This window comes from Phodopus roborovskii, unplaced genomic scaffold, assembly GCF_943737965.1.
Source record: "Phodopus roborovskii unplaced genomic scaffold, PHOROB, whole genome shotgun sequence".
NCBI classification, from domain to species: Eukaryota; Metazoa; Chordata; class Mammalia; order Rodentia; family Cricetidae; genus Phodopus; species Phodopus roborovskii.
The window spans coordinates 22934682-22962406 of record NW_026125295.1 but is presented as its reverse complement, the minus strand read 5'-3'; the positions used below and the strand labels follow the sequence as shown (position 1 = coordinate 22962406).

Here is a 27725-nt window from a genome sequence, read left to right as displayed (position 1 = left end):
GGACTTTGTCTCCTTCAGATCCCTCAGACAGGATACGAAGCCATGTGCCTGTTTCTCCTTGACCAAGGTTAAGGAGATTATAAAGGGGAGGTGTGCTAGTATATATACAGTTCTACCAATTAAACCAGCTATTTGAACTAGACTAGAATGACACCTGTCACTGTTGGAACAAACCCCATAACCCTTCTAGGTAAGAAAAGGACCCGAGACAGGGCTATCAGGTGGGGGATGACTTCTCCACTGTTCAAGTCAAAGAAGAGAATAACAAAGGCAGGATACTTGCAGGGACAAGCAGTTCCCTCTCAAAAACCTGAATGGAGCCTGGGAAGTGAAAGAGATGAATGGCTCAGGAGTCCCTTTAGTCTTGTATCTTAGAAGGACTACAGTTAAACCTCTAAACTACTCTCAGCTTTCCCTGTCTATCAGGAAGATAGGGATCCCCCAGTGCCTTCCAGAACAGACTTGAGGAAGCTACAGTAATGTTCACCAACACAGAGACAGGGTCCTAGGAAGAGGAGATCCTCCTAAGAGACAATCTCTCACCGAGTCAGCCCCAGACATTCCTAAACTGACTTAGTCCAGCAGAGGGTTACAATCAGGGACAGGGGGACAGGAGAGGAGATGGGCAGGACTGGAGAGTTGGTGGCTGCTGTGAGTCAACCTGACAGAGGGTCCTCCCTTCCCAGGAACCCATCTGGCCTGGGGCCCTGCTTCCTCTATGGACAAGAAGGCCACTTTGAAGGGATGTCCACAAAGACAGGCCCCTGCCAAGACCCTGCCCCAATTTCAAGGGGAAAGTTGTAGGATCCAGTGTTCTGGGATATCTTGGGTTCCAGATATCTTCCCTCGCCACCACACTGGGTCCTGGTTTCTGTTACACCTGTCCACCCAGAGGATCCCAGGAAGCTGGCTGAGGAAGATTGACAGAGCCCCTTCCTCACAGACACAGAGGTGCAGTTCCCAGACCTGCCTTTTCCCTGGGGCTCTAGTCTGTCACCTCTACAACCATTCTGGCATATCAGGCAAGGCCATCAAATGTTACTTTACTCAGCTACTTGTTTGCTCATGAGGAGATATCCATTTCTGTCATTCCATCCTGATACTGCCTGATACATCTGTTCTTTGCTGGGGAGGTGCTTGTTTTCCCAACTTAAGGTTGCTTCTCCCCCCCCCCAGCCCAGGAGAGGGCTGCAGCCCAGGAGAGGGCTGCTGCCAGTGCTTAGTAGAAAGCAGCATGTCCCCATCAGTCTGAACAAATGGGTCCACCATCAGCAGTGCTGAGGTAGCCACCCTTGTCTTAAAGATTCCTCCTGTTTCTCCCATCAAACCCTACTCAGAGCCAATCCAAGGGAAGGATTAATCCCCATCATAAAACCTAAAGAAGCAAGGACTATTAACTGAATGTTGTAACCCCTATAACACTCCAGGTTTAGGTGTTCAAAGGGTCTCAACAAATGGAGATTGATTGCAGACCTTTGGTTAGTTAATGCGGCAGTGTGTCACTCAGTGGTTACCAATGCCAGATTCTCACACCACAGTATAGTCTACTATTCAGTCTACTATTCGTGTGCATTGGTGTTTTGTCTGCATGTATATCTGGGTGAGGTTATTGGATTCCCTGGAACTGGAGTTCCAGATGACTGAGAGCTGCCATGTGGGTGCTAGGAATTGAACCCAGGTCCTCTGGAAGAGCAGTCAGTGCTCTTAACCATTGAGCTATCTCTCCAGTCCCCAGTGTGTGATCTACTTTACTGTATTAAGTCAAACAACATTTGCATTTGATGCTCTGACTTGGAAAGCTTGCTAGGTTATATGGACTGTCCTCATCTATTTGACCCAGTCCTTGTCCAGTGTTTAATGGAAAGGACATATACCCAAACCACCTCCTGCTATGTGGGCCAACTGAAGAGACCATCTCTTGAGGGACAGAATTCATCTTTAACTTTCTAGATGATAGAGGCGACAAGGTTTTATGGGAGAAGACTCAACTATGTCAGAGGAAGATCTCAAACAGGTCTAGTTTTATTACAAGAATCTGGTGCCCTGGGACCAGAATGAAAACAACCAATCTTGACTCTTTTCCTCCTCCAAACTTGCAATTAAGAGCCTTTTGGGGGAGTTGGGGCATTACAAGGTTTGGATTCCTCTCTTTCAAGTCTCAAGAAGGCTTGGCTCAAGGTCTTAACCAAATAGAATGGTCCCCAGAATCATGAGGGGGCCTTTCCAAATCTTAAGGAGGCTTAAGTTTAAGGATATAAAAGCATAGGCTATCCAGGGGCAGATGGAGTCCTCTCTGGTTCCCCTCCCTCACTAAGCCTCTGTGCCGTGCTGTGCCACCGTGCTGTGCCAAGCCATCGTGCCGTGCCAAGCCGTCATGCCGTGCTGCACTTCACTGTGCTACTTCCTCTTTAATAAACCTTAACTGAGTTCTGTCTTTGAACGTTTGTCTTGTTGTCTTTTGTTGTGCTGAGAAACGAACCTGAAAGGGAGGCTGTGGTGGTTTGAATGGACTCACTGCCCCCACCCCATAGGCTCGCATATTTGAATGCTTGCTTCCCAGTCCAACTGTTTGGAAGGGTTAGGAGGTGTGGCCTTGTTGGAGTGTTGCTGGAGGTGGGTTTTGGAGGTTTCAAGGGCCCACACCAGGTCCAGTGTCACCTCTCTGCCTGCTGCCTATGGATCAGGATGTCCGAGTCTCAGCTGCCACTCCAGCACCATGCCTGACTGCTTCCGGCCATAATGACAACATAATGGACTAACCCTGTGAAACTATAAGCCCCAGTCTAATGCTTTCTTTTATAAGTTGTCTTGGTCATGGTATCTCTTTATAGCAATAGAACAGTGACTAACACAGACCCCTAGATGGCATCCCCTATATAGGTCAGGTACTGTGGGGGGGGGTGAACCCCAGTCCTGAGAGTTCTGTGGAGTCCCTGTAGTCATCTCTATTTTCATGGGGCTTAGTGAGGCTTGGAAAAGTGAACTAGGCTGTTTACCAGAATATAGGCACTAACCTTTCCATTCCAGGTATGATGGAGAATTAGCCTCAATATGTGCAGCATCTTTAGCGCAGTGTGGAGCCTATTGCTCAATAAACCCAGGAGCTGTTACTCACCCCTCCCCCTTACAGAGGCAGCTGAAATCACAAAGTGTAACATGGCAAGGGACCTCCTTCCATTCCTCATGCTCCTTCGGATCTTTGGAAAGTTCTCAAAACTGAAGCTGCCTGCTTCCCTGGGAGTCTCATAATTAGGACGAGTGCTTAATTGGCATGTTTGCTTCCTCCAAGGGGAGGTTGGCACAGGATCGTCACAGCGACATGGAAGGCCTGTGTTGTTTTAGTTCTTAGCAGCACTGAGTGTCCATAGCAACAATGGGTAGTGCCAGCAAAGTTAAAAAGAAAAAGTGGCTTAGTTCTCATGAAGGTCGTTTGCCCTGGAGAGGTTGACACATCCACACAGATAAAAATAATCACCCTGAGGTCCTGAAAAATGTGGTTGCCAGCCTTTGCCCACCCCCAAATACAAACTATGTCTCTTGCTTTCAAGAGGTCGGTGTAATGAAAGACAAGGAAGATTCTTTCTGAATCCATTTCCATTCTGCCCGAAGCTATCTGCTTTATGTCTATAATAAACAGGATGTTTGCTGCCCCATTCCAGGGTTGGCTGTCAAAGGCACTCACTGCACAGAAAGGGAAGTTGACAGCCTCCCAAGCCATGAGCATTAACACATTACATCCAAGGTGATGGCTTTTAACCTGCCTGGCTCACTTTCCTCTCTGTGTCTCAGAGAGGACCTTAGACAAATGGTCACAGAATGTGTGCTGGGTTAGAACTGAGTATGGGGGGAGGGGGCAGTGGCCAACTTTGAACTAACCTGGCAAGTGAGAACAGATATGTATAGCAGCAAAGGATGTCTTCCTGGCTATGGGGAACACCTGACCCTCACCAAGACCAGGGCAAGGTGGGGTCCTCCCCTGAAGGATCTTTCTGGAACACATGCAACATCTGGACGGCTCATTCCTGGTTTAAAATCTTGCAGAGGTTTCTCCTTGCCAATAACTTAAAATCTATACTCCCCATGGCTCTGCGCCTACACGATCCTCTACATGCTCACAGCAGCTTACACCTACTTGGGGGCCATGCTGATACCATGTTTCTTCCTGCCTTCTGTTGCCCTGTGGTTCCTATAATAGTATGTTCTGCCTCACCCAGGCTACATCCTGTCCCCCTCTGCCCTGACTGGGAGCTCTTGGACAAGCTGCCCCTAGACAATGAATGGGTGATGTCTTACGGCTTCGGAGATAAATCGCCACAAATAGTAATTATGGAAGTCCAAAGTGTGCTACAAAAGCAGTAGCAGGCCCGAGAGACCCATGTCCCCTCTGAAGGCCCTGAGGGCCAGATTTCCTTACCTTACCTTGTGATCTGGAGGCCACTTAAATTGTTTGGCGTGGGCCCCTTGCTAAAGAATCCCTCCTTTCTTGACCACTGTTCACCCATAAATCATCTCTGTCCTCCTACCAGGCCTGCCTTGATAAAACTGGATAATTAAGACAACCACCTTGTTTCATGGCTGTGATAGCTTGAATGAAAATGGCCTCTATAGGCTCAGAGAGAGTGGCATTGTTTGAAGGATTAGGACGTGTGGCCTTGTTGGAGTAGGTGTAGCCTTGTTGGAAGAAATGTGTCACTGGGGATGGGCTTTCACATCTCAGAAGCCCAAGCCAGGCCCAGTGGCTCACTCTCTCTTCCTGCTGCCTGCCAATCTGCATGTAAACTCCCAGCTACCTCTCCAGCATCATGTCTGCCTGCATGCTGCTGTGCTTCCCACCATGACAATAATGGATGAAAACTCTGAACTATTAGGCATCCCCGATTAAATGTTTTCCTTTGTAAGAGACACCATGGTCATGGTGTCTCTCTTCACTGCCATAGAAGCCCCGACTAAGACAGTGGCCTTACGTTTAATCACTTCTGCAAAGTCCAGTTCCCAAGAATTAGGATGTGGGCATCAGGGGACTGGTATTCTGCCTCTGTGGTGAGCTGTTAAACTATAAGCCTTCCCCTAATGATGTTGAGTTGTTCTTCCTGTCAGAGATCTGTGAGACTATATATCTTCTTTGCCTTCTGTTGCACCTGATGCCCAAAAGGTTCAGACAGTTGGTGCTAAATACAGTTATCTGGTGTGTACATGGAAGAGGGGCGGTGCCACAGGCCCAACTGTGTCTAAAACTTCCACTCCTTTAGAATGGCAAGGCAGCGCTGAGGGAGAGTGATCTGGAACAAACTGGCTGGACTGTGGGGCTATCGGGCAGAATGACCACCATCACTTTTTACTTCTTCAAAGCAAAGGAATGTGTCTGGGGTTAGCATGTCGGGGCAGCAGTATCCCTCTTGACAGGTAATTGTGTTGAAAATATGGCACAGCAGGCTGGATTTGTTTAATTACAGTGTAAACTGGATGGATGTGACTATTGCATGTGTGGGTGGGATGTCTTCACTAATCTCTAGGTTAGTAGTTCTCAACCTGCGGGTCAGCACAACCTCTTTGGAGGTTGAATGACCTTTTCACGGGGGTCACCTAAGACCATCAGAAAACACAGATATTTACATTATGATTCATAATGGTAGCAAAGTTACAGTTACGAAGTAGCAACAAAAATTAATTTTGTGGTTGGGAGTCAGCACAGCATAAGGAACACTTCAATAGTGTCTCATCATTGGGAAGGTTGAGAATTGCTGCTCTAGGTCTTCTAGTTCTGTTTCTGTCTGCAGACGGCCCAGTCCAATAGCATTTTTGCAAAAGGATAAAATCAAACAACAGTTAACCATGTAACAAAATGACTTGGTCAGGGGCAATGGCCCTCACTGACATTTACAGGCATTTCCTGTAGGGCTCACCTTCCACTGTGGAAGAACCATGGGAGAAAAGGCAGTGATGTCTCCATGATTCTGTGACTATAAACAGGTGAAATGCCTGCAGTGCACATTTGCTGGGAGGAGGTGGGTAAATAGTCCATGAGCACCTTTAAGAGGGACCCACAGCATGCTGGGATAAGGAGAGCATTTCAGGGGACCTTAACCTCGGTACAGAAGCAATGGGTTCTAACTGACAGGCAGATGAATCACTCTCTGGTTGGCTATAAGTTGGGAGGCCATAGCAGGCAGCTGCAGAATCCACTCTGTTCCGGGTTAATGATGAATTCCTGGAAGGAACCCTCAAGGTGTTAAGTCCTCCAGCAGCAATTATTGCTCACTCTGCAAGCCTCCCTGAGTGCTTATTGATGAGCAGTCTTTCCCAATCAGAGAAATCTCCCAGGCTTCCTCACCCTACTAGAGATCATTACAAGTGAGGGCAGGTGGATCTTCTGTCATGTGCTGCCTCTCAAACCAGAGGCAGCTCAACCCCTGGAGTGAGTCCTTCCCACCTGATGCTTGTCTTTTCTCTGGGGTTGCTTGGGAGAGAGCTTGACTGAAGCCTGGAGGCACAAAGGGTGCAGTGCATGCTCACCTTGTGCTTGAACCAGCTGGGACAGATCAGCTGCAGCTGGCCATGTGTTAGCTGTTTCCTCCAACCCAAGATGGGGCAGAGCAGTCACTATTTAAGCAATTATGCCCCTGGCAAGGAAAGAAAAGGAAGAGCGTCCCTTTGTAAAAGCCATTGTTCCTCTCAGCGTGACACTATTCCTGCCAGGGAAGCCACCTTTCAAACAACTGTTCTAATTTATCTTTGGAACAAACAGGTTACCTGAGATGTTGTGCTTACATTTTGGTGGTTCTAAATATTTATATTTTGTCAAAATGAAGTAAGATATTGAAAAGTTTCAAGATAGCTATGGACAAAGATAAACAAACAAACAAAAAACGAAACAAGAAACCAGCCATCCTTTCCAGACACCCTCCTCATGAAGCTGTTCTTGTGGATAGCTGGGGCACTTTGCATATATCTCATTAAACCGTTCCCCTCCCCGAGGAAGAAGCCAGTAGGGGGTGCTCCTCTTGCTTAAAAGAAGCTTGGAGAGCCCAGCTGTGCTACATCTGGGCTGTGACACCTGCAACCTCACAGGTAGCTCAGGATACAGCCGGAAAACTTCCCTACATTGCAGACCACACTTGGCCTTCTCATAGCCAGAGGCAGGTCCCCAGCTAGCTACCAGAGCCCTCTTCAGCATCCACCAAGCTCTATTGCAGGCTACATTGCTTGGACCTGAGATCCACAGATGAACACAGATGAAAAGGCTGTTCCCCCCTTCACTTGGGGTGTACCATGCAGGAAGCACATGAGCTTTTTTTTTTTTTTTTTTTCCTTTAGTAATCTGGTATGTGACTTAAACTCCTGGCATCTTAAGCTGCCCTCTGGGCATCTGGGCAGCTGTTCCCCAGCCCTGTCTCAGCCCTGTGGATTAACTCACCCCATCCCAATCCCCCTTCCTTGCTGATTCCTACTGGAAAGATGGTGGGACTAAATTCATACATGTCCAGCTCCCATCAAGGCTAGAGCAGCTGTGAGACCTGGTTCTGACCAATGACACAGAAGCAAACATGTACAAGGATTTTCTTTTTTAATGCTGTGTTCTGAAGGTTCAGGTTGCATCCACCTGAGGGTCATGATGGTAGCTGCAGCAGCAATCTTGTGATCTTGAGGAAAAGCCAGAACTGCAGCTTCTCCATGAGCCATTTGTCCAGCGCCATCACCCAGATACATACTTTCATCTAGGCCTTCTGTCCTGAGAGAAACAAACTGCCCCCATTTGTTCCAGCCTCCAAGGTTAGCTCTCTGTGACTTGGACCCAAATGCACCTCTAGCTCTTTAGTAGGCTGTCAATCAACAGGGAGGAAAGTTCTGGGTGTTGAATGTTAACAGGTATGCTGGGACCTGTTCTGATTGGAGGAAACTGCAATAGCTTTAACCTGGAAACTTTAAAGGAAGGTGTTGTAGGGATCTTACAACACCCAGCGATGTCAAGTTCACTGTTGCTAAGCTTTAAAGATGTGGCAGGTAGGCAGTGCTTGGATCAAGCCTGGAAATGTGGACAGGAGGGCCAAGTTACATCCGGGCCTCAGGTCCTGTTGACTAAGAACCAAGAACTGCATTAAGCGTGGCCAAGGCCACCATGGCAGGAGGAACAAGAAAGGAGTGACTGTCTGCCTGCCGTGGCCAGGCCACTGTCAGTTACTATTACTGCAGAGTTGATTGCCCCCAAAGTGTAGCAGCTTCCAACAACACTAGATGAATTTATTATTTATTATCATGGCTTATGGCCCCACAGTGTCTATGGGCCAGGTGTCTAGATACAGTTTGATCACATCTTCTGACTCAAGAGTGTTGGTTCGGGTTTCTATTGCTGTGATGAAACACCATGGGCCAAAGCAGCTTGGGGAGGAAAGGATTTATTTGGCTATACTTCCATATCACCCTTCATCACTGAAGGGAGTCAAGACACGCACTCACACAGGGCAGGAACCTGGAGGCAGGAGCTGCTGCAAAGGCCATGGTGGGAGGGTAGAGGGGTTGCTGCTAGCTTGCTTGCTCCTCATGGCTTTCTCAGACTGTTTTCTTAATCACTAATTAAGAAAATGCCCCACGGGTCTGCCTATAACTTGACCTTATTGACGTATTTTTTTAAAAAAATGAGGCTCTCTCCTCTAGCTTGTGTCAAGTTGACATAAAACTAGCCGGTACACAGTTTGTTTTTGAGGTGTTCATAGGGCTACAGTCTCACCTGAAACTTGACTATGAAAAGATCTGCATCACACATAGATAGCTGTTACTGGCACAGTTTCTTTAGTGGCCATAGATCTCCCTCAGTCCCTGGCGAGTTCAGCCCTTCCATGGGCAGCTCACCACATGCAGCTGACTTCATCAGAGAGCAAACAGAGTAGGAGAAATGAACAAGAGGCCTTTTGTAACCTTGTCTCAGCGGGAAGCAAGTTACTAGCTCCAGCCCACGCTCCAGAGGAAAGGATTGCAAGCAAATACCAGATCACAAAGATCATTGGGACCCTCTAAACACTGCCTGCCACAGATGTGGGCCATTTTCATACTCTCCTCCTGTGGTTGAGGAAGGGAGGAGACTGGGGGGGTCAGAGAGGAGCTGTGAGGCCTACCTTGAGTGACTTCACTACTATCTCCAGGGTAGCATAGGCAGAGTCAAAAGTGCCACCAGCAGCTAGCCCACTGTTAGGATCATCCGCCCCCCCACCCCCGCCCCATTAACCACACATCAGTGCCAGAAGTCACAGAGTAGGGAGGCTAGAGACTGGGCTGGGCTGGGCTGGGCTGGGCCTGTCAGAGTCTTTAGGTCCCAAATAAGGTGCACTGGGTCAGAAATCATGTTATGTTTGCATGTCTTTGTCTACAACCTCCTTGCAAACATTTACATGTACAGGTGTATGTATATGGACGGCAGGGGGTGGGGGAAATGGATGTTCAAATGTGTGGCAAAATGATAATGTTTGGGAAACATGGCTAAAAAATTACATCATAATTTTTTTACACCAAAGTTTTTTTTACAACTATTTTATAAGTCTAACATTATTCCAAAATGCCAAAGTTTTCGAAAGTGCCGCCCTGGAATCTATCACAGATGACATTGTGGGAATCATGAAGATCTCCTTTGGACCCAAGATGATGCAAGAGAGCCTAGAGAGGCAGTCAGGGAGAGCAAATACAGAATCTGAGTTTGGGCTGCCTAGATTCCAGGCCTGGCCCAGCAGCTCCTGAGGGCTCTGAGCCGCACAGCATTCCTTTGAGACTGACACAGGAGTTTGGAGAAAGGTTATGTCACAATAAGGTTTGTAACTGGACCCAGTACAGGGACTATGGTGAGCTCTCCATAAATGTTACTGTTATTGCCTCCTTGTACGTCTTGCAGTGATAGGTAATGGCTGTGAGTGATTTAGATGCTGATCTAGACCATTGTCTCCATGCTAACTTCCTGACATAAGTTTTTGTCACTGTAAAGGCAGGGTGGCCGCTGCAGTGAGTGTGGATGTGTGTGACAGCATGAAGAACCGGATCCCTGTGGTGCTTCTGGCCTGTGGTTCCTTCAACCCCATCACGAATATGCACCTGCGATTGTTTGAGGTGGCCAGAGACCACCTGCACCAAACAGGTTAGTCAGAGACTTAAGTGCTATAGACCTGATGGATTGGGGCTTTGTCTGATGGTGTCATTGTCACCAAGAGTAAGACTGCTTGCTTGATTCATTCTTTACTTAAGTTGTAGGATACATCTCCTCCACCCTGGGCAGAGGCTCACGTCCCTTAGCTGTGTGTCATGCACAAGTCCAGCCCTGGCCATAGAGTTGATATGTCTCAGAGTCCTCCCTCTTTGTCCATGAATATTGTGAAAACACAGGGAAGGGCAGTTTAGGGAGGCTGTGCCCCACCCAGGGCCTCTGGGACGCTTCTCATGTTTACCCACATGCCTTTGAAAGGTCCTGCCACCTGCAGCAAGTAAACCAGTGTTCAATAGCGGGAATTGATATTCTCTTTCTGAAGAACAGGTTTTTGTTTTTTTTTAAATATTATTTATATAATTTTCATTTAAATTTGAAACAAGCTTGTTTTACATATCAATCCCAGTTCCTGCACCCTCCTGTCCTTCCCTGTTCCCCCCACCACCTTCCCATCCCCTTTCTGCTCCCCAAGGAGGGTGAGGCCTTCCATGGGGAGTTGAAGAATAGGTTTTTCCCTATAACAAACTTTTATGTATTCATAAATATATTTTATGTCTGCTTTATGCTTTCATAAATGTGTTTTGTATTACTGTGTTACCCAAAGATTTTGCCTTTAAAGGCACTTTTACACCAGAATCAATTCCTATTTGTTTTTAATATAGAAAAAAGTATTTCAATAACATGTCAGTCATTTCTTCACAGAAGTCATACACAAATGTTGGCTTTTTTTATACAAAATAACTTTGTTTACAAAACATACTTTTATTACCGAACAAATGATCATGTATGTCTATTCATACAAATAAATGGTTTTACAAAGGAATTTTCTGAAACACAAACCATGCAGTTAAAATTGCTCATTGGACATGAGTAGGCAGTATACCAAAGAACTGTAAATGGCCAGTAAACGTGGGGATAGATACTCCAGGTCACTAGGGAACAATGAAAATGCAAGTAAAAACATGGGAAACATGGTCAGGTTGAGGGCAGTAACTGTGGCTACTGTAGTACCGGAGCTGCCACCATCTGTCACTGGGCTGGTAGCTGCTTCTCAGTGAACACCAGTTGTAGGAGTCGGTAGTCTTAGCCTATGAGATTGGCAAAGGTTAAAGGCTAAAGACTGACGGAACCCAGCATTAGCAACACAGGGAAGAAATAGACCCTCGTGTTCTGGTAGTGATCCAGTCAGCCATGAAAACAGCCTTGATAGTATAGACCCAGCATTCATAATCATAAAATGTAGAAAAATCAGTCTTTGAAACCGAACCAGAACCAGCAAAGGCTGACGCAGATGTTAGAATTAACAAAGAGATGATGATAATCGATAGTTATGTGCCATATGTTCTGTGTTTAAATAAAAGCATAGAAAACATTAAAAAAGGACACAAATCAAACTCCTAGAGATGAGGAGAATGTGTGAGGTAAAAACACACCTGTTAATGTTAGTAACACATCAAACATTACAGACAGACAAAGGAGCAGACAGATAAAGCAGAAGAACCAGCCAAAAGGCAATGCAGAGAGGGAGAAAAAGAAAACAGTTTTAAAGCAGGGGTAACCATGATCTGTGTGATAGCTTCAAGCAGCATTATACACCTGTCACTAGAATTTCAAAAGGAAAAATCAAAAAGAAAGTAAGAAAAATGTTTGTAGAAGTCATGGCTGAAATGTGTCCAGATTTGATGGAAATAGCTCACAGGTCCAAGGAGCCCAGCAAAGCAGAGCTTAACAGGCAGGAAGGAAACAGTCCAAGGGATGCAACCATCATATTCCTCAAACCAGAAGGAAGACAAAAATCTTAATAACAGCCATGAAAATAAGGATGATAGCAGATGCCTTGTTATGGAATTCACTGGTAGAATTCAGTAAAATGACTTCCTTAAAGAACGGAAAGAAAGGCCCTCCAGTCAGAGTTCTATAGCCAACTCTATATCCAGCAGAAATACCTTTGGAAAGTAAAACCAGGATACTAACACAGACACAGAAGCAGAGAGGTCTCACCACCAGCCAAGCTGTACTTCAAAAGCCATGTTCCTAATGCCCCTGGGCAGGGGATTGGCAGCTAGGAATGGGAGGTCACCTGAGTGACTACATGAGACATCATGTAGTAAGATGGGTAAGATAGAAGCTTTTTAACATTTAAGTGTCTTTAAAGGGAGGTTGGCAGTTTAAGTGAAAATTCAAAACTGTGGGATCTAGCCTGTAGAAGTAAAATCAGGACAGCATTAATGCACTGGTGGGGAGGGGCAAAATGCAAGCATTCTACCTGTGAAATACTTCAGTGTTACTCAGAGTCAGACTCTGATAGTTAAAGATGAGCACTTAACCCCTGTCTCCAACAGATATTTGTGTGTGTGTGTGTATGTGTGCATGTTCTTGTGTGCACATGTGTGCATCTGTGGAGATAAGAGGACAACCTCACATGGTGTTCCTTAGTCCTCCCCACCACCCCCGCCATGTTGTTTGAGACCTGGCTACCCTGGCTGGCTAATAAGCCCCGGGATTTTACTGTCTTTGCCACTCCAGCACTAGATTATGAGTCCAAGTAAATCCATGTCCAGTTTTTTGTTTATTTGTTTTGTTTTGTTTTGTTTTGCATGGGGTCTGAGGATTAAGCTCAGGTCCTCATGCTTGAAGACAAGCATTTTATAGATTGAGCCCTAAACCCCAAAAGATCAGAGCATTCAACTATGGTTAATTGGTATACAAAGGAAATAATTAGTACCCAAATATACTAGTTAATTCAGAAAATTAAATAGAAGACAGAATAAGGTGGGACAGACAGAAAACAAGTAAGGTGAGGCCTCAAAAGCTAATAATATCAGTAATCACTTTGCCTACAGACTAGTGGCACCTGATAATTTTCAAATTATCACCCAGTAAAATAAGCAAGTCTCAGCTATCTCCAGCCACCCTTCCCCCTCCTCTGCAGGGGTAGGGGGTGTTCCAAAACCATCAGTGGATGCCTAAAGCTAAAACTCACATCAAATTTGGTATACTGCTTTTCTTCTTAAACACCCTTATCTATAGTAAAGTTGAATTTATATGTTAATCAAAGGAAAATATTAACAGCAGTAACTAAAAAAGTGGAATGACTATGCTATAGTACATTGTAATAAAAGTTATTTAAAACATGTGAGCTATTTCTGGAAATTTCCTTTTAATATTTTCAGAGAGTAGTTGACCATGGATAACTGAAATGGTGGAAAGTAAAACTGCAAATAAGAAAGGTATATAAAAACCACACTTTACATGTAAAAATATGGATATGTTAAGGGGAAAGGAATTGAAAATTATCCCACATGAACACTATTTAAAGAAAAGCTAGAGATGGTATAATATCAGAGAACAGAAATTTCAGAGAAAAGAATATTACCAGGGATAAGATCGTTTTTTCCCTAATTACAAGCGTAACCCCAGTTCCAAAATACAGAGACCCACAGCCAGACAATATGCAGAGAGAGAGAGAGAGAGAGATCTTGCAATGCTTAGCCCTAAATAGTTGTCTTTACCAAATCCCTTTCCTTGGGTCTCGGGGACCCCTGCAGAAGAGGAGGTGGGAAACAGTATAAGAGCCAGAGGGGATGGAGGACACCAAGGACAACAAAGCCCTTTAAATCTACAGAATAATGTGAGCACACATGAACTTGCGGAGACTGAGGCAGCATGCTCAGGGTCTCCACTGATGAGTACCAGAAAGGGCTAGAGCTGAAAGTAGACACACGTCCCCATCCCTAACCCAGAAGCCACTTGCAAATGAAAATTTAGTTTTCTGCAAGGAAGTCTCACTCTTAAGGGTATGCTGCATGCCCAGCTATAGTCGGCCAACAGAAAATAAACTCAACAGTAGCTTTGGAGGATCTTTGTCTCTTAATGTTGTATCAGGCTTCTTATTCTCATTTTTTAATTGTGTGTGTGTGTGTGTGTGTGTGTGTTTGTGTGTGTGTGTGTGTGTGTGTGTGTGTGTGTGTGTGTGTGTGTGTATGACAGTTTGAACGAAAATGGACCCTTGGGCTCATAGGGACTGGCACTATTGGGAGGTGTGGCCTCGTTGGAGTAGGTGTGACATTGTTGGAAGAAGTGTGTTCACTGAGAGCAGGCTTTGAGGTCTCTGAAGCTCAAGCAGGCCTACTATGTCTCATTCTCTTCCTTCTGATCCAGACGTAGAACTCAAAAGTTCCTTCTCCAGCACTGTATCTATCTGTATACAGCCATGCTTTCCACCATGACAATAATGAACTAAACCTCTGAAACTGTAAGCCAGCCCCAACTAAATATTTTCATTTATAAGAGTTACTAGAATCATGGTGTCTCTTCACAGCAATAGAAACCCTAAGACTACACACACACACACACATACATACATACATACACACACACACACACACACACACACTCATTTTTTTACCCTACAGGTCCTTTGCATACATATTATTGTATTTTTTTTGTATAGCAGTAACAATAGATTCTAAATAGAAATTTAAAGTTATACCATTTGCAATTGTATAAAAAACACTTGGGAGTTCCAAAGTATAAAAAAAAAACTATATAATAAATAAGACATTGATGAAAGAAATTAAAGACCTCCTCATTAAAATGAAGAAAACTTTGTCTATATGTTGGAAGACTGGAAATGTTAAGAATTTACTTTTTGTTGGCTTTATTAGTAATTTTATTATTATATATTCACTGCACATGGTACTGGGTTTCATAAAGTCGTTTAAATACAAAGTATATAATTTGCTCCACATGTCTCCCATACCCCTCCACCATGTTCTTTCTCAGGAAAATTTCCAGATTTTTCCGTAGATTCATCCTAATTGCAATAGGTTTTTGGTAACAATAAGCTGATTGTAATATTTGTTTGGCATTGGATTGCTGGAAGAGTAACATAGTGTAAGGAGCACAGTCCTGGAGTGACTTTAGAGCTAACTGTCGAGCTGCAGTGTTGTGATGGTGTCGCATTGCTGAAGATAGACAGATCAATGGAACTGTGTGACCGTTTATATAGACAACTGATTTTTCTAACGTACAAAAGAGAAAATGATAGAGAAGAGTAGTTTTTCTCTGTAAATGGTACTAAAAAATATAATTGGGTATCATATGCAAAACATATTTAATCCGTAGATCATCCGTGCACTCTAATTCAAATGAATCATAAGCCGCAATATAATAACACAAGCCCACAGAATACACCCAGAAGAAAGCACAGGAAACAAACTTGGTGACTTGAAGTAGAGATTTTATAATGAAAAACGATGATCATTTGGAATCGATCCAAACTGAAAGATGCTCCTGAGAGACACAGTTAAGAGAAAGAAAAGACAGACACAGACTAGAAGATCTTCAGAGTTTATATTTGATAAAGGTCTGGTTTCCAGAATGTGAAGGAACCTCTTGACCCAGTGATTAAGTAAACAAATATTCACTTAATATAAATTCATATATTTATATTAAATTTTATATAAATTACAATTTTAAAATTCACCCCAAAGATAACGTGGATGGCAAATTTTCACAGGAAAAGATGCACGAAGGACATGCAATTAAGACCGCGGTGTGACACCACCACACCTATAAGGAAGATGGCTGAGAACAGGAGGACAGGAGAGTTCTCAAATCCCATGCTGAGGAATGTAAATGGAGCAATGCCATGCTAAGTGACATTGCAGTTTCTTAAAAGTTAAATGTCTACCTGCTATGCTCATGCCCAAATCTGTGCTTGAATGTTCCTAGCCGATTGAGCTGTCAAACAAGCCAGCTTATGAGTACCTAAACAGATTGTGACTTTGCCAAATTATATGCAACAGGAAACAGATCAAACCCAACAATAAAGGTGAATCTCAAAAATGATTATGCTGTGATGGGAGATGTCATTCTGTAAATATGTTTTTCATACTGGTTAATGAATAAAGCACTGTTGGCCAATAGGAAAGCAAGATGGGCGGGACTAGGAGACAAGGAGAAAAGAGGAAGTAGTAAGGAGGAGTCAAGATGGAGAGACAGGGAGAGCACAACGCTAGCCCATTCCCCGGTAAGATGAAAGCACGTAGAAATACGTAGATTAACAAAAATGGGTTAATAATTAAGACAGAGCTAGCCAATCAGAAACTAGTACCTGGCCAATAGCATTATATCAAATACAGAGTCTCGGTGTGTTCATTGGGGCTGGCGCGGCGGTGGGACAAGACCGGTGGTGGGAGGAAAAACCTACTCCTTACAATGCTGAGTGTAGTTGGAAGGGGCTTTTTTGTCTGTTTGTTTTCTGTCTCACCTGGTCCCATTGAACCAGGTCCCCACAGCCACTTATGAAATAATCACTCAGAGGCTAATATTAAATATAATTTATTGGCCAATAGCTCAGGCTTCTTTGAGTGAATGAATTCAGCTCCAAAAGAGCCTATTTTATATCCAGTTTCTAGTAAATTCTAGAAAATGCAAGACAGTGACAGCAAATACAATAGAAGCTGAGGGGAGAGGAGTGGCCTAAGGCAAAATGTAAATAGAAATTTATGTTCCTGTATTCAGGGGTGTGTGTGTGTGTGTGTGTGTGTGTGTGTGTGTGTGTGTGTGTGTTGAGGGGGGTGGAGACAAATGGATTCCAGGAGCTAACTGGCCAACTGGCCTAACCAAAACCAGTGAGCTAGTTCACTCAGTCTCAAGGCATAAGGCATAGAGTGATAAAGAGACCCCCCCAAATCCTGCTCTGGTCTTGATATGCACACCTTCACATTCCTGTGTGTGTACCCCCACACACAATCACACACTCATGAACATACATACACATGAACACACACAAACACACTTACCAGACTTTAAAAAGTTGACTCCACAGAGTTGATGCAGTCTTATATAAAATTCTGTAAGTTCTTTAAGACAAAAGACCCAATTTATTTAACAAATAAGTAACAAGAAAGAGGAATAAGAAACTGTATAATTCAACAGAAATTCAAAAACATGAATGAAATATTGTGTATGCACCTAATTTGAATTCTGATTCAAACAAATCAACTAGAAAATGGTATTCATGAAGAAATTTAAATCCATACGGGTATCAGATGTATTAAAGAATTATTTTTCTCAAAAAGAGCTATTACTTACATTCAAATAAAATGTGCCCTTTATTGTGCAGAAAGAAATGTACACAGCCGTGGTCTGGTGTCCCCTACATACCTTAAGAAGGGACATAGAACACTTAGTTATCTTCAGGACATAGAACTTCTGCTTGGGTTACACTATCGGTGTGCTATAAGTGTGCAATAAACATCTGTCTGACTGTGAGACCTGCCCACTGAGTAGCCAATACTGGCTCATACGAAAGGCCTCTGGCTTTGGGTGCAGTATTGTGGGGTTCTCGGGGCAGGGTTTGTTCTACATGGAACAGGATACTTCACAGACAGCTCCATCTAAACACAATCTGGAGACTGTAAGTACTTGCTCTTAGACCTTCAGGCTGTCCTTCAGCCTTGTGGGAAGGCTTTGCCATGGCCCAGTGCTGTTTCAGAGAACTCTGCTTTCCCCAAAGGTCATGGTAACCATCAAATGCATAGATAATCAGTCCTAATGCTATACCATATATTTATATTAGGTTTGATTTCTGTTTCTTGGTAATGTTAGCTGGGTCAGATGCCACCTCAGCCACTGCTTTGCCTTTATTCGCTGTCCTTTGGAAAGCAGCTGTCCAGTTTTACAAATACACAATGGGCTCTCCTATCTGTCCCGGGAGTGTTGTCTGTATTGCTTTCAGCATCCCATAAACACGTATTTCTTCTTCTCCAGACTAGGCACACACTTCAAGTAGAGTCAACAAAACCTCACCTGCTGCCAGACAGAGGTGTGCAAGAGGATGAAACCCAAAGATAGAAGACTTAGTGTAGGGCTCAGTTTGGGGCAGGGGTTTTGGGGGTTGAGGTGGATAAAACCTAGACACAGGAGAATCGCCTTCCTGCACATGGGAAATGCAGCTAACTGGTGTGGGAGTCCCATACATAGAGTCTGTGTTGCCACCATGAGGTAGTGCTCTGTGAATTTCCCTTCTCCATACAGTCAGGTATCATCTCCTACCCATAGCCCCAGACGCCTGCTACCACCTCCCACAGCCAGACTTGTGCACCTGACACAGCCTCTCCAGGAACAGGCATTTAAATGGCACAATTTCTCTCCATCCCAAACAGATCGCCCGTCATTAAGGCTGAGTGAAAATCTGGCCCTACAGCTGACTTTTTCTTTTTCATAACAAAAACAGAATCTCTCTTGTGTTGATGTAGTCACCAAAAACAACCCACAAAACAGTGTCCTGTGTGGTATTGCATACATACAAATGGAATTAAACAGCCTGACACCATTTGTTTACTGCCTTTAAGTAGACACTATACTCTGCTGCTGGAGCTCTCTCTGCCTTTTTGCTTCGAATGTGTTTCCTCTTCACAACTAGCCCTTCTACCAGTTGGAACTGCCCTTCCTTTACCTATTTCCTCGTTTTTTGTTTTTTGTTTTTTTTGTTTTGTTTTTTTTTTTTTTGTTTTGTTTTGTTTTTCCTGGACAGAACCTTAAAAACTGACAGAAGGGCTGTAATAACTCAAAACAATTTGCCTGTTGGCCCTGTGATAATGCATCCCCCTGATGATGGACACTGAGTGCAGTGGATGAGTGAAATTGGAAACTTGAGTCTGTAGTTTTGCTTGACCAATCATCCTTCACCAGAGTTCCCTCTCAGTGGGTGAATGCCATCCCCAGCATTCAAGCTCCTTAACCTGAAGGCTATTGGGGAATATGTTTTAGGCTAGAAGAATGAGAAGTATCTGTGGGTTTCCTGTGCCTTTAATCTTGGGCCACCTGGTGTTGCATTGTGTACTCTGGGGTACCACAGAAACTCTCACAGGCTTCGTGGGTAGATTTGCATAGTGTATGTCAGTGGTTCTTAAAAGTCTGTTTGGAATTTGTATTCTTGTTTTCTGATTGCAAAAGAAATTATTCAGCCAAACACATGGCTAGTCAATAGCTTCAGACATACCTAAAGCATTTGTTGAATTTGTTAAGAATTCAAGACTGTTCCTCTGAAAATATTGGATGTATTCCCAGTTGTAAGTGGTTGTTTCCCAACATGCAGTCACAAACTTACAAATGGAGGCTGAATAAAATTTACATGTTGTTTTCTGTTATTTAGATTGTTTGGTGTTTCTGATCGATATGTTTGGCCATTGGCCTAGGTTTCAACAAGTCCACTTGTATTTCCTTTTTAGCATCAAATCTTGTCAGCTCAATTAAGACATTCCTTTAGCAAGGAGTAGTGTCTTTAACTACTTATGTATCACCCTTATCACACTTTGGTAGTCCTAGGTGCCCTGTGAGACCTCATTTACTCTTGGTAACAACCCTATGTTGTTACTGACTTTACGGATGAGGAAGTTTGGGCAAAAGCTCAGAGAGATGTAATGTCTTGACTAAGTATGGGGGAGAAGTAATCCTCACGGTGGGGACAGACAGAAATCAAATCTCATAGGAGTAAACATTACCACTGTCCCTGTGAACAGTATGGTAATTTGGCATACACAGAGAATCCAGGGAGGTCATTTCTAAGATTATGAGTGACTAAGCTGGAATAGAACCATGACACATTACTTAGGTTAAAAGTGAAGTTAGTTAGCTGGAGCCAAAAGATACAAAGTTTCTGCTGGGGGAGTTGCACTTGTGAAGACCCTGAAGCAGATGACATGGTGGCTCTTAGAGCTATGGCAATCAGTTACACATCCCTCTTTTTCTCTCTGTTGCACATGGGAGCCCACACACTGAACAGTGGATGACGGGAAGCCGGTTGGAGACTGCTGAAGCAGTGTTGATAGCATAGTAGTGGATATAAACTGCCTCTCATTTGAGAACTTGGTCCCCAACTGGTGGTGCTGTTTTGGGACTTTGGGGACTGTGGCAATACTCACTTTGAGTGTGGGCCCAAGCTTCCATTTCCTGATCTGCCATGCTGAGAACAAGCTGCCACACGAGGCCAAGAGCGAGGTAGACTGTATCAGCCACTGTGCCTCAAAGCTCAGCATCAACTACAGGCTTTCAGCCTCTCTCCATGAAGGTCCCTATAGGTCCCAGAAAATGGGACTGCAGCTCAAAAAACCTGGAGTGGATGAGGAGCACCAGGATAGGTATTGGAAATCAGTGCTTGGAGCAGGGGGGGAGAAGCTACTCCACTGTCTTCCAAGCTGAGCATCACAGTCCTGAGAGAGCCCTGCAGACAAGGGAGAATGTTGCTGTGTGAGACCATGTGAACCAGAGCCTCTCATATACTCAGGGACAGTGTAGCAAATCCATTGGAGGACATTTCTCAGCAACCCTGGAAGGTGGCTTTGCCAGGTGGCTGCCCTGGGGTAATGTCAGAAAGACAGTAATGGTTGAGCAAGAGGAGGGTTATGCTACCCAGGTGTGGTAGAGTGGGGTGGCAGTGGTGGGACATTGTGCTGTGGGTCTTGCTGGAAGTACCCTTAGAAGAACTGCTCTTGGGATCCTGGGAAGATCAAAAGTGAAGACAGTGGATGGTGGGCGAGAGGTCAGAAGAGGGCATCTGAGCCCTCGAGAGGCAAAAACACATGGTAACTGGGGACTGATGCTGTGAAGATCTCAGGGTCTCCAGATGTTGCGGGGCAGGGGTGGCTTTTAGAGACAAGAAAGTGTGACTCCAAGGTGGCTCTTCTGTGCAGACGTGGAATAGACCAGTGGTGTGGTGGTCATATGAGGGGTGAAGAGAAACATGCCAGATTCTAAGGCTAATATGTGACCGTGGTTTTGTGGGTGGGTGGCAGGATCCCTAAGGACAAGGAGATGTGCCGTGATGGAAGGGGGCATATAGGAACTCAGGCAAAGGTAATCATCTAGGCAGAGGAGCGTGCAACCTTAGAAATGACTGTGGTGTGGGAGGGAGTTTCTGCAGACAGTACACTAAAAGAGGCAACAGCAGGTCATTGTGAGGTCTCCAAATGTGGAACCCTAGGAATAGACACGGGCAGGACAGAGTCCGAGGCAACTAATGAGAGTGGGAAGTGGTCAGGTGTCATTCTCGGAGTCCAAAGTGCCAAGTAAGGATGGACCTTAGGTGAGTGGACAAACGGAGAACCTTTCACCAAGTACCTACTGGACGGAATCTGTCATGACACAGGAATCCTCAGTCTTCAGAAAAGATGCCTCTTTCAGCCCTGGATTGCTGCCCACAGAGCTCTGATGAGGCTTGGTTGCCTCTGGGTACCAAGATCTTTCTGATACCGCTTCGATGCCCAGACTCATAGAACATAATATGGTGGTGGTGTAATCCAGAGCAGATACTGTGCCCTTGCTGTGATCATGGGTCATAGAAAGGCCACTGCCTTTGCAATCAGCCTTGGTGTCAAGGCCACTCAATAGTCCTTTACTCCAGCTGGAGTAAACTGGATTGGAGTGTCCTCAGTTGTCACATGGGAACAGCATCTCTGACCCTCACAGCGTTATTTATTTTAAGGTTTAAATAAAAAGCTTGCACTGTGTAGCAGTGCATATTTGACCTTCCTTACACTGTATATAAGCTGCAGCTGAGGGCCGGCCATGACCAGAGGGGTTAGCATAATCTTCTCATATCTATGCATGGAAGAGCCGGAAGCCACAGAATGGTATCCCCTGTTTTCTCTTAGTCCTTTCTTGATACTTTATGGTGTTATTTCCTAATGGTCTTGCCCCACATGCTTGTGGCATCCCAGATTAAATTGCATCATAAAGATAACAACAGTGCAGCCCAAAGCCTTGTCCTTTTTTTGTTCCCCTTTGGACAACCTTGAGGAGGGGAAAGGTATTTTATGGCTAGTTTTTCCTCACAGTGACTCGCATTTCAAACAGAGGCATATTTATCATGACATCATTTACACTCACCGTTTTCCATGTTAAGTAAAAATGTCTGATCAGTGTTCAATATGATACATAGCCCTTTTGCTCTCCTTTCGATTTTCATTTTAATTCTCTGTTGCACAGTGCATATGGAGAGAATTAAATGCATCAAGATAAGGCAGTGCAGTCCAATCTGAGATAAGGGGGGAAATTAAGCTATAATAATTCCATTTAAGCCAGTGACAGCCCCAACCCTGGGTCTTCTGGGCTTTCAGAGATACCATGAGAGCATGAGCAAATACTGTATAAGCCCAGCATGTTACTTTAATCTTGGGCTCACACAGATGTGTATTAATCAAACAGAGTGATTTTAATATATATTCATGGGCAGTGTTCCAGCTTGGTCTGAAGGAAAAAAAAAAGAAAAACTCGTTTTCACATTTCTAATTTAAAAGTCTTTTCAGAGGAGATAGGTTTAAGAATGTTGAATTACTCCAGCAATTGTTTTTAACCAAGATAATTTTTCCCCATCACCTGAGGCTTCGAGAAGTTGAGATTGTATGTATTATATTCTTTCAAAAGATGTTTTTCTGATTTAATAATACATCAGCATTTTCCCCATCCTTCTGATTCTCCCTTGAAATACAGCTTAAGGGAAACAAATCCTAAAAGTGTCTATGAGGAGGCAGTTTCTGTGGCAGGTGTCGTGTCACAGCGTCAGAGTCTGCCACTCCAAGCTAGGGTGGGAACAGCATGGCACTGGCATGTGTGCTCCATGCCCTCAGCTCTGCACAGAGCCCTGGTGTGAGCTTTCCTGTCCAGTACTGTAACAATGGGGAACCCATTGCTCATTAACTAACATGCCCCCAACTCCTTCTCCTGCCTTCTTATCTTCTCTCCTTCCCAAATAAACACAACCCTGAGACATATCAGTGTTCTTGTTTATCTTCAAAGGGGGTTATTGTAAACTGTAAGAAACAAGATACTAGTTTCTAGGATAGATAAGGAACTCTCGAGATGCAACCATCTAAGCATGCCCATCCAGGAACTGAGCCAAGACACAATGAGACACTTCACTGAGGAGCATACGCAGAGAGTGAATAGTACATGGAAGGATTGTTAGCATTCGCCTGTAAGAAAATGCAGCTTTAGAACCATAAACAACATTATGACACACCTTCCAAACTAGCTAAAATGCAAACTGCTGGCATCAGCAGGTGACAGGAGGAGCTCTGGGAACTAGCAGCCTCCTAACTGATGGTAGGAGGGAAACTTGGAACTAAACTTACAGCTACCATATGACCAAGCAGTCGTACTTTTGGGCATTTATCCCCAGAGGAATGGAAAGATGTTCTCATAAAAACTGCTACACAAATGTTCATTACAGCTCTGCTCATGCAGCCAAACCCCAGAAACCACCCAGCTGTCCTTCAAACAGTGACTGTATCCACAAGGTAGAATTCTCAGCAGTAAAAAGAGATGAGCTACTCACCCAGCACCTTGGCTGATTCTCTGAGGAATAGGACTGAGTCAAAAATGACATTCCTTAAAGGTCATGTGTTACATGGCTACACTTATTTAATGCTCTTGAAGTGACAAAATTGTATAAGGATAGATTAATGGCAGTCGGGGATAAGGGATGAGGGGTGGGTGCTCAGAACTGGGGGAGTGGGCATGGTTATTAGCAAGCAACATGAGACCAAGACAAACACAACATGAGACCAAGATAAGACAACAAGGTCTTGTCCTTGCAGTGACGGAAGTGCTCATGTCTTGATTGATGGTTACATGGAAATTGTAATGACATAGTCTGCGTAACTATTCCACACTCACACCTGCTGTAAGCATACCCTTGAATGAGTGCATGGAAAACAAGAGACGTATAAGGAAGGTCAATACACTGTGTCAGCCTTGAGATCCTGGTTAAAATATTATAGCATAACACTGTAGGTTGTTACCATGGAGAGCAGCCATATGAAGGGTACACAAGATCACTCTGTTAGTTCTTTAAAACTTGCAAATCCATAATCTTCTCAAAAAGTTTGACAAGGAATACACAAGGAACACAGAGAACACACTGGGTGCTTCCTTCCAGCATCCTCTCCTCTCTGCCAGTGCCTTTCCTGCCCCACACAGTCCTGGAGGTTAAGTGCTAAGGACCTTGTTTTGCAGATAAAGGAGTTGAGGTTTGTGAGTATTTAGCAAAGCCCAGGTCTCATGGATGCAGAACAGGAGCTGCTGCTATACCAGCCCATTAGGCCACACTCTCAGGTCCCTAAGGGGAGAGCTCTGGACTTCAAAGTGCCAGGGCTAGTAACCATCCCTGCCTTACAAATGGGAAGTGACCATCACTCAGAGTCAGGAGCCAGCATCTGGCATCTCTGCCCAGCAGACCATCATAGCAAACCATGCAAAGAGCATTCAGCAAAGCCAGGGCAGCATCAGATCAGACCATCAGCGAAGCAGAATTCCCAACAGCACAAAGGGCATTAATTAAAACGAACTGAATAGATGTGTCTGTATAAATATTCCTAAAGATGAGGTTGTCAGGATAGAGTTAGACCTTGGGGAAATTTATGAGTTACTGATAATTATAGAGAAAATAAATTTAAAAGGACAAAATCATTTAAGAATAGATTTTATAAACTAATGAGATTGGTTAGTTAGGGGATGGATGGGAGGGAGTGGGAAGGATGGGGGATAAGACAGGTAGAAGTGATGAGCAGAGACTCTGCTCTGGGTACTGCATTTTACAGCTCTGACTTTCAGAACATGGAATCACATGCCAGAAAGGCTAAATACATATTTAAAGTCTCCCAGGATGCCCTAGGAGAGCTCGAGTTGAAATACAAACAGTAGCAAATGAGCCTCGCCTCGATATGTCACAAATGAATATTTAACTGCCCGGAGGAAGAGAAAGGAAGAACCTAGCCTTAGCTCTTTGAAAACAGCACCAGGATGGATCCTGCAAAGCTCAGGACAAGCATGTGCAGGTTCATTCTTCTCCCTATAGGGAGTGCTTGAGCAACATCCGTATGTAAATATTAGGGTCAATCCAAGGAGTTCTTGATTGTGGGTAAGAGCCAGGTTTATTGCTACTGAAGAAAACTATTTCAGTAAAGGAAGGGAGTCGTGGACTCTAATGTTGACTTGAAAATTGAGGTTTCCATGTGAACACATAGTTCAAACACATACACACACACACACACACACACACACACACACACACACACACACCCTCAAGCCTAAGACTGGAAGATGGCTCAGTTGGTAAAATGCTTGCCACACAAGCATGAGGACCTGACTTTAATCCCTAGGACCTACCTAAAAAGTCAAGTGCAGCTGTGAACACCAGGAATACTAGTGCTGACAAGGCTGAGACAAGAGTTCACTAACTAGCCAGTCCAGCCACACACACACACACACACACACACACACACACACACACACACACACACACACACGGGAGGGGGGCTAATTGAGGAAGGGGGTAGTGGGAAGACATCCCAAGTCTAGAAATAACAGTAGCAGTGGGTGCAGTTGAACCCCTTGGCTTCTAAATGCCATTCTGTAAAAGACAAAAGGGCGCCTTGGAATGTTTGGGACTGCTCCCAGGCCAGGTGGCCTTGGGCTTGCAAACCCTGGAGCAGGGGGATCAAAAGCTCAAGGTCAGCCTGAGAACTTAGAGCTATCTTCAAACATAGAGGAGGTTTACCTCCAATGCCTACAGCTCTGAGATCACACCTAAAAGGGGGGGGGGGGGCTGGAGCAGGGAAATGGTGAGCTAAGCCTCGGCTGGTGTCTTAGTGTTCCAGAAAACACATGCTTAATACATGATGAACACGAGTCAAAAAAAAAAAAAAAGATGCAGAGCCAACTCTAAGGCATTTCTATCAGGCTCATCTAGGATAGTTTAAGAAACAAAATAAGAGACTAGATTGCACTCTCACAGAATAAAATGAATACCCTGAGTCCATGTTGATAAAAATAAATGGGAAAAAAAAAATGCAGGTGAAAGGACAGTTTTTTTTTTCTTACAGTAGAATTATAATTAATACTCTGGAAGGAGTATTTTCCTGGGATAGGAAAACCATCCTTGACAAAACATCACAGCACAGTAATGATTGTCATGGATCAGACTCTCCCGTGGATGCTAAAATTAGTAGGCAAAGACACAATAGCAAATAGGGTATTTGCATAGTGTTTTTCTACAGGGACTTATTAATTACACATTCACCTGAGAAAAGAGTAGCTTCACTGCTGGGGTCTGGCAGGCACCAGCCTGGCTGCCATCAAGGTTATACCCCCAAGCAAGACACTTCAGCGTCCTGAGCCCTCTGATGGGACGCTCTGAGAAGGGCTTAGCCTTCCGTCTCAGGTGTTCCTGCCTAAAGCATATAAGCATCATAGAACCCTGAGAAAGCGTCTGTCAACACAGATGCTCCACACGATAACTGACCAGAGTGTTCCTAGAATTCAGATTCTGAAAAATGAGAGCTGTTTAAAGGAGACTGAAGATGCAGGACTATTGTGTGCAACTAGATCCCAAATTCAACTGTAAACGAGAAAGGGCATGGTGGGAGGTAGGAACCATACTAGGGGGTGTTGGATTCTTGGTAACTTTCTGCTTTAGGAAAATCATAGCTTGGCTATTTAAAATGTTAAAATTAGCAGTCGCTGAGTGAAGAGTATTTGAGAACTCATTATATTTAATATCTTTGCAACATTATTAAGTCTAAAATGAGACAAAGTTAAAGTAAGTAGGATTGCAAAGGGTGTGTCTTATGCTGGATTCATTATCTAGATCTTTAAGCAAATGTGTTAGACTAAAATAAATAATTTTATCACATGAAACCAACCTAATAGTAATAACAACAAGGAAAATCATTTCTTATATTTTTCAAAATATGTTTTACCCTCTAAATATCCAAAATAATCCCACAAAGTTGACTTTATTGTCCTTCCATCCCTCTTCCTCTCTCCGTCCCACTCTTCATGCCTCCCTTCCTCCCTCTTCTCTTGCTTCCTTCTCCCATGCTTTCCCCCCTTAAGCCCCCTAAACTCCTACGAGAATCTTAATCGGAGAGGTTCTTGGCAGAGTTAAAATAAGCACAGAATGCATAAACATGCAAACCCTCCAAAGCCAGACAAAGGACCTGCTTCCAATCCCATTGCTACTGCCTCCAACCTTGAAATGGCCTCCTTGACCTCCTGAGTCAGGATGCTTGTTTGGACAGTTGCTGTTTGAATTTTCGTTGGGATGTAACCTGTACGCCCTGAAGCATTGATAGACCATACTCTGACTGGGCATGGACAGAAAGGATGGAAAGGCTGAGCCCTGAGCATCTTTGAGTTCAGCCTCTTTCAATCCAGGGTCAGTGCAGTGTGATCCTAATTGATCTTATCAATAAAAACCTGGAGTTAGATATTAGGGAGTGAAAGCTGAAAGATCAGAGAAGCAGAGCAGCCAGCCAGTAGAGTTTTTACCACTGCAAAATCTCAGACGTAAAGGCCAAGATCCTGTCTCCACCTAGCCTTATCGCTTTCTGTCTCCTGTCTGTACAGACCTGCAGACCTCTGTGGTTAACACTAGCTCTACCCTCTGTTCTCCAGGCAACCTTAATTTATCAGAACATAAACAAAATACCACAGGACAGGTCTGAGCAGCCCTGAAAAAGGTCGGAACCAC

The 27725-nt window shown here is 44.2% G+C and overlaps 1 protein-coding gene across 1 annotated transcript in view; it reads left to right on the top strand.

Annotated features, from left to right (window-relative positions):
- Positions 1–27725, top strand: part of Nmnat3 (nicotinamide nucleotide adenylyltransferase 3) — a 109362-nt gene that overhangs the window by 45954 nt on the left and 35683 nt on the right. Inside the window, exon 2 of the mRNA XM_051206583.1 lies at positions 9968–10117. Coding sequence (XP_051062540.1) covers positions 10009–10117 — 109 coding nt within the window. The 5' untranslated portion in view covers positions 9968–10008. The remainder of the gene's footprint in view (positions 1–9967; positions 10118–27725) is intronic.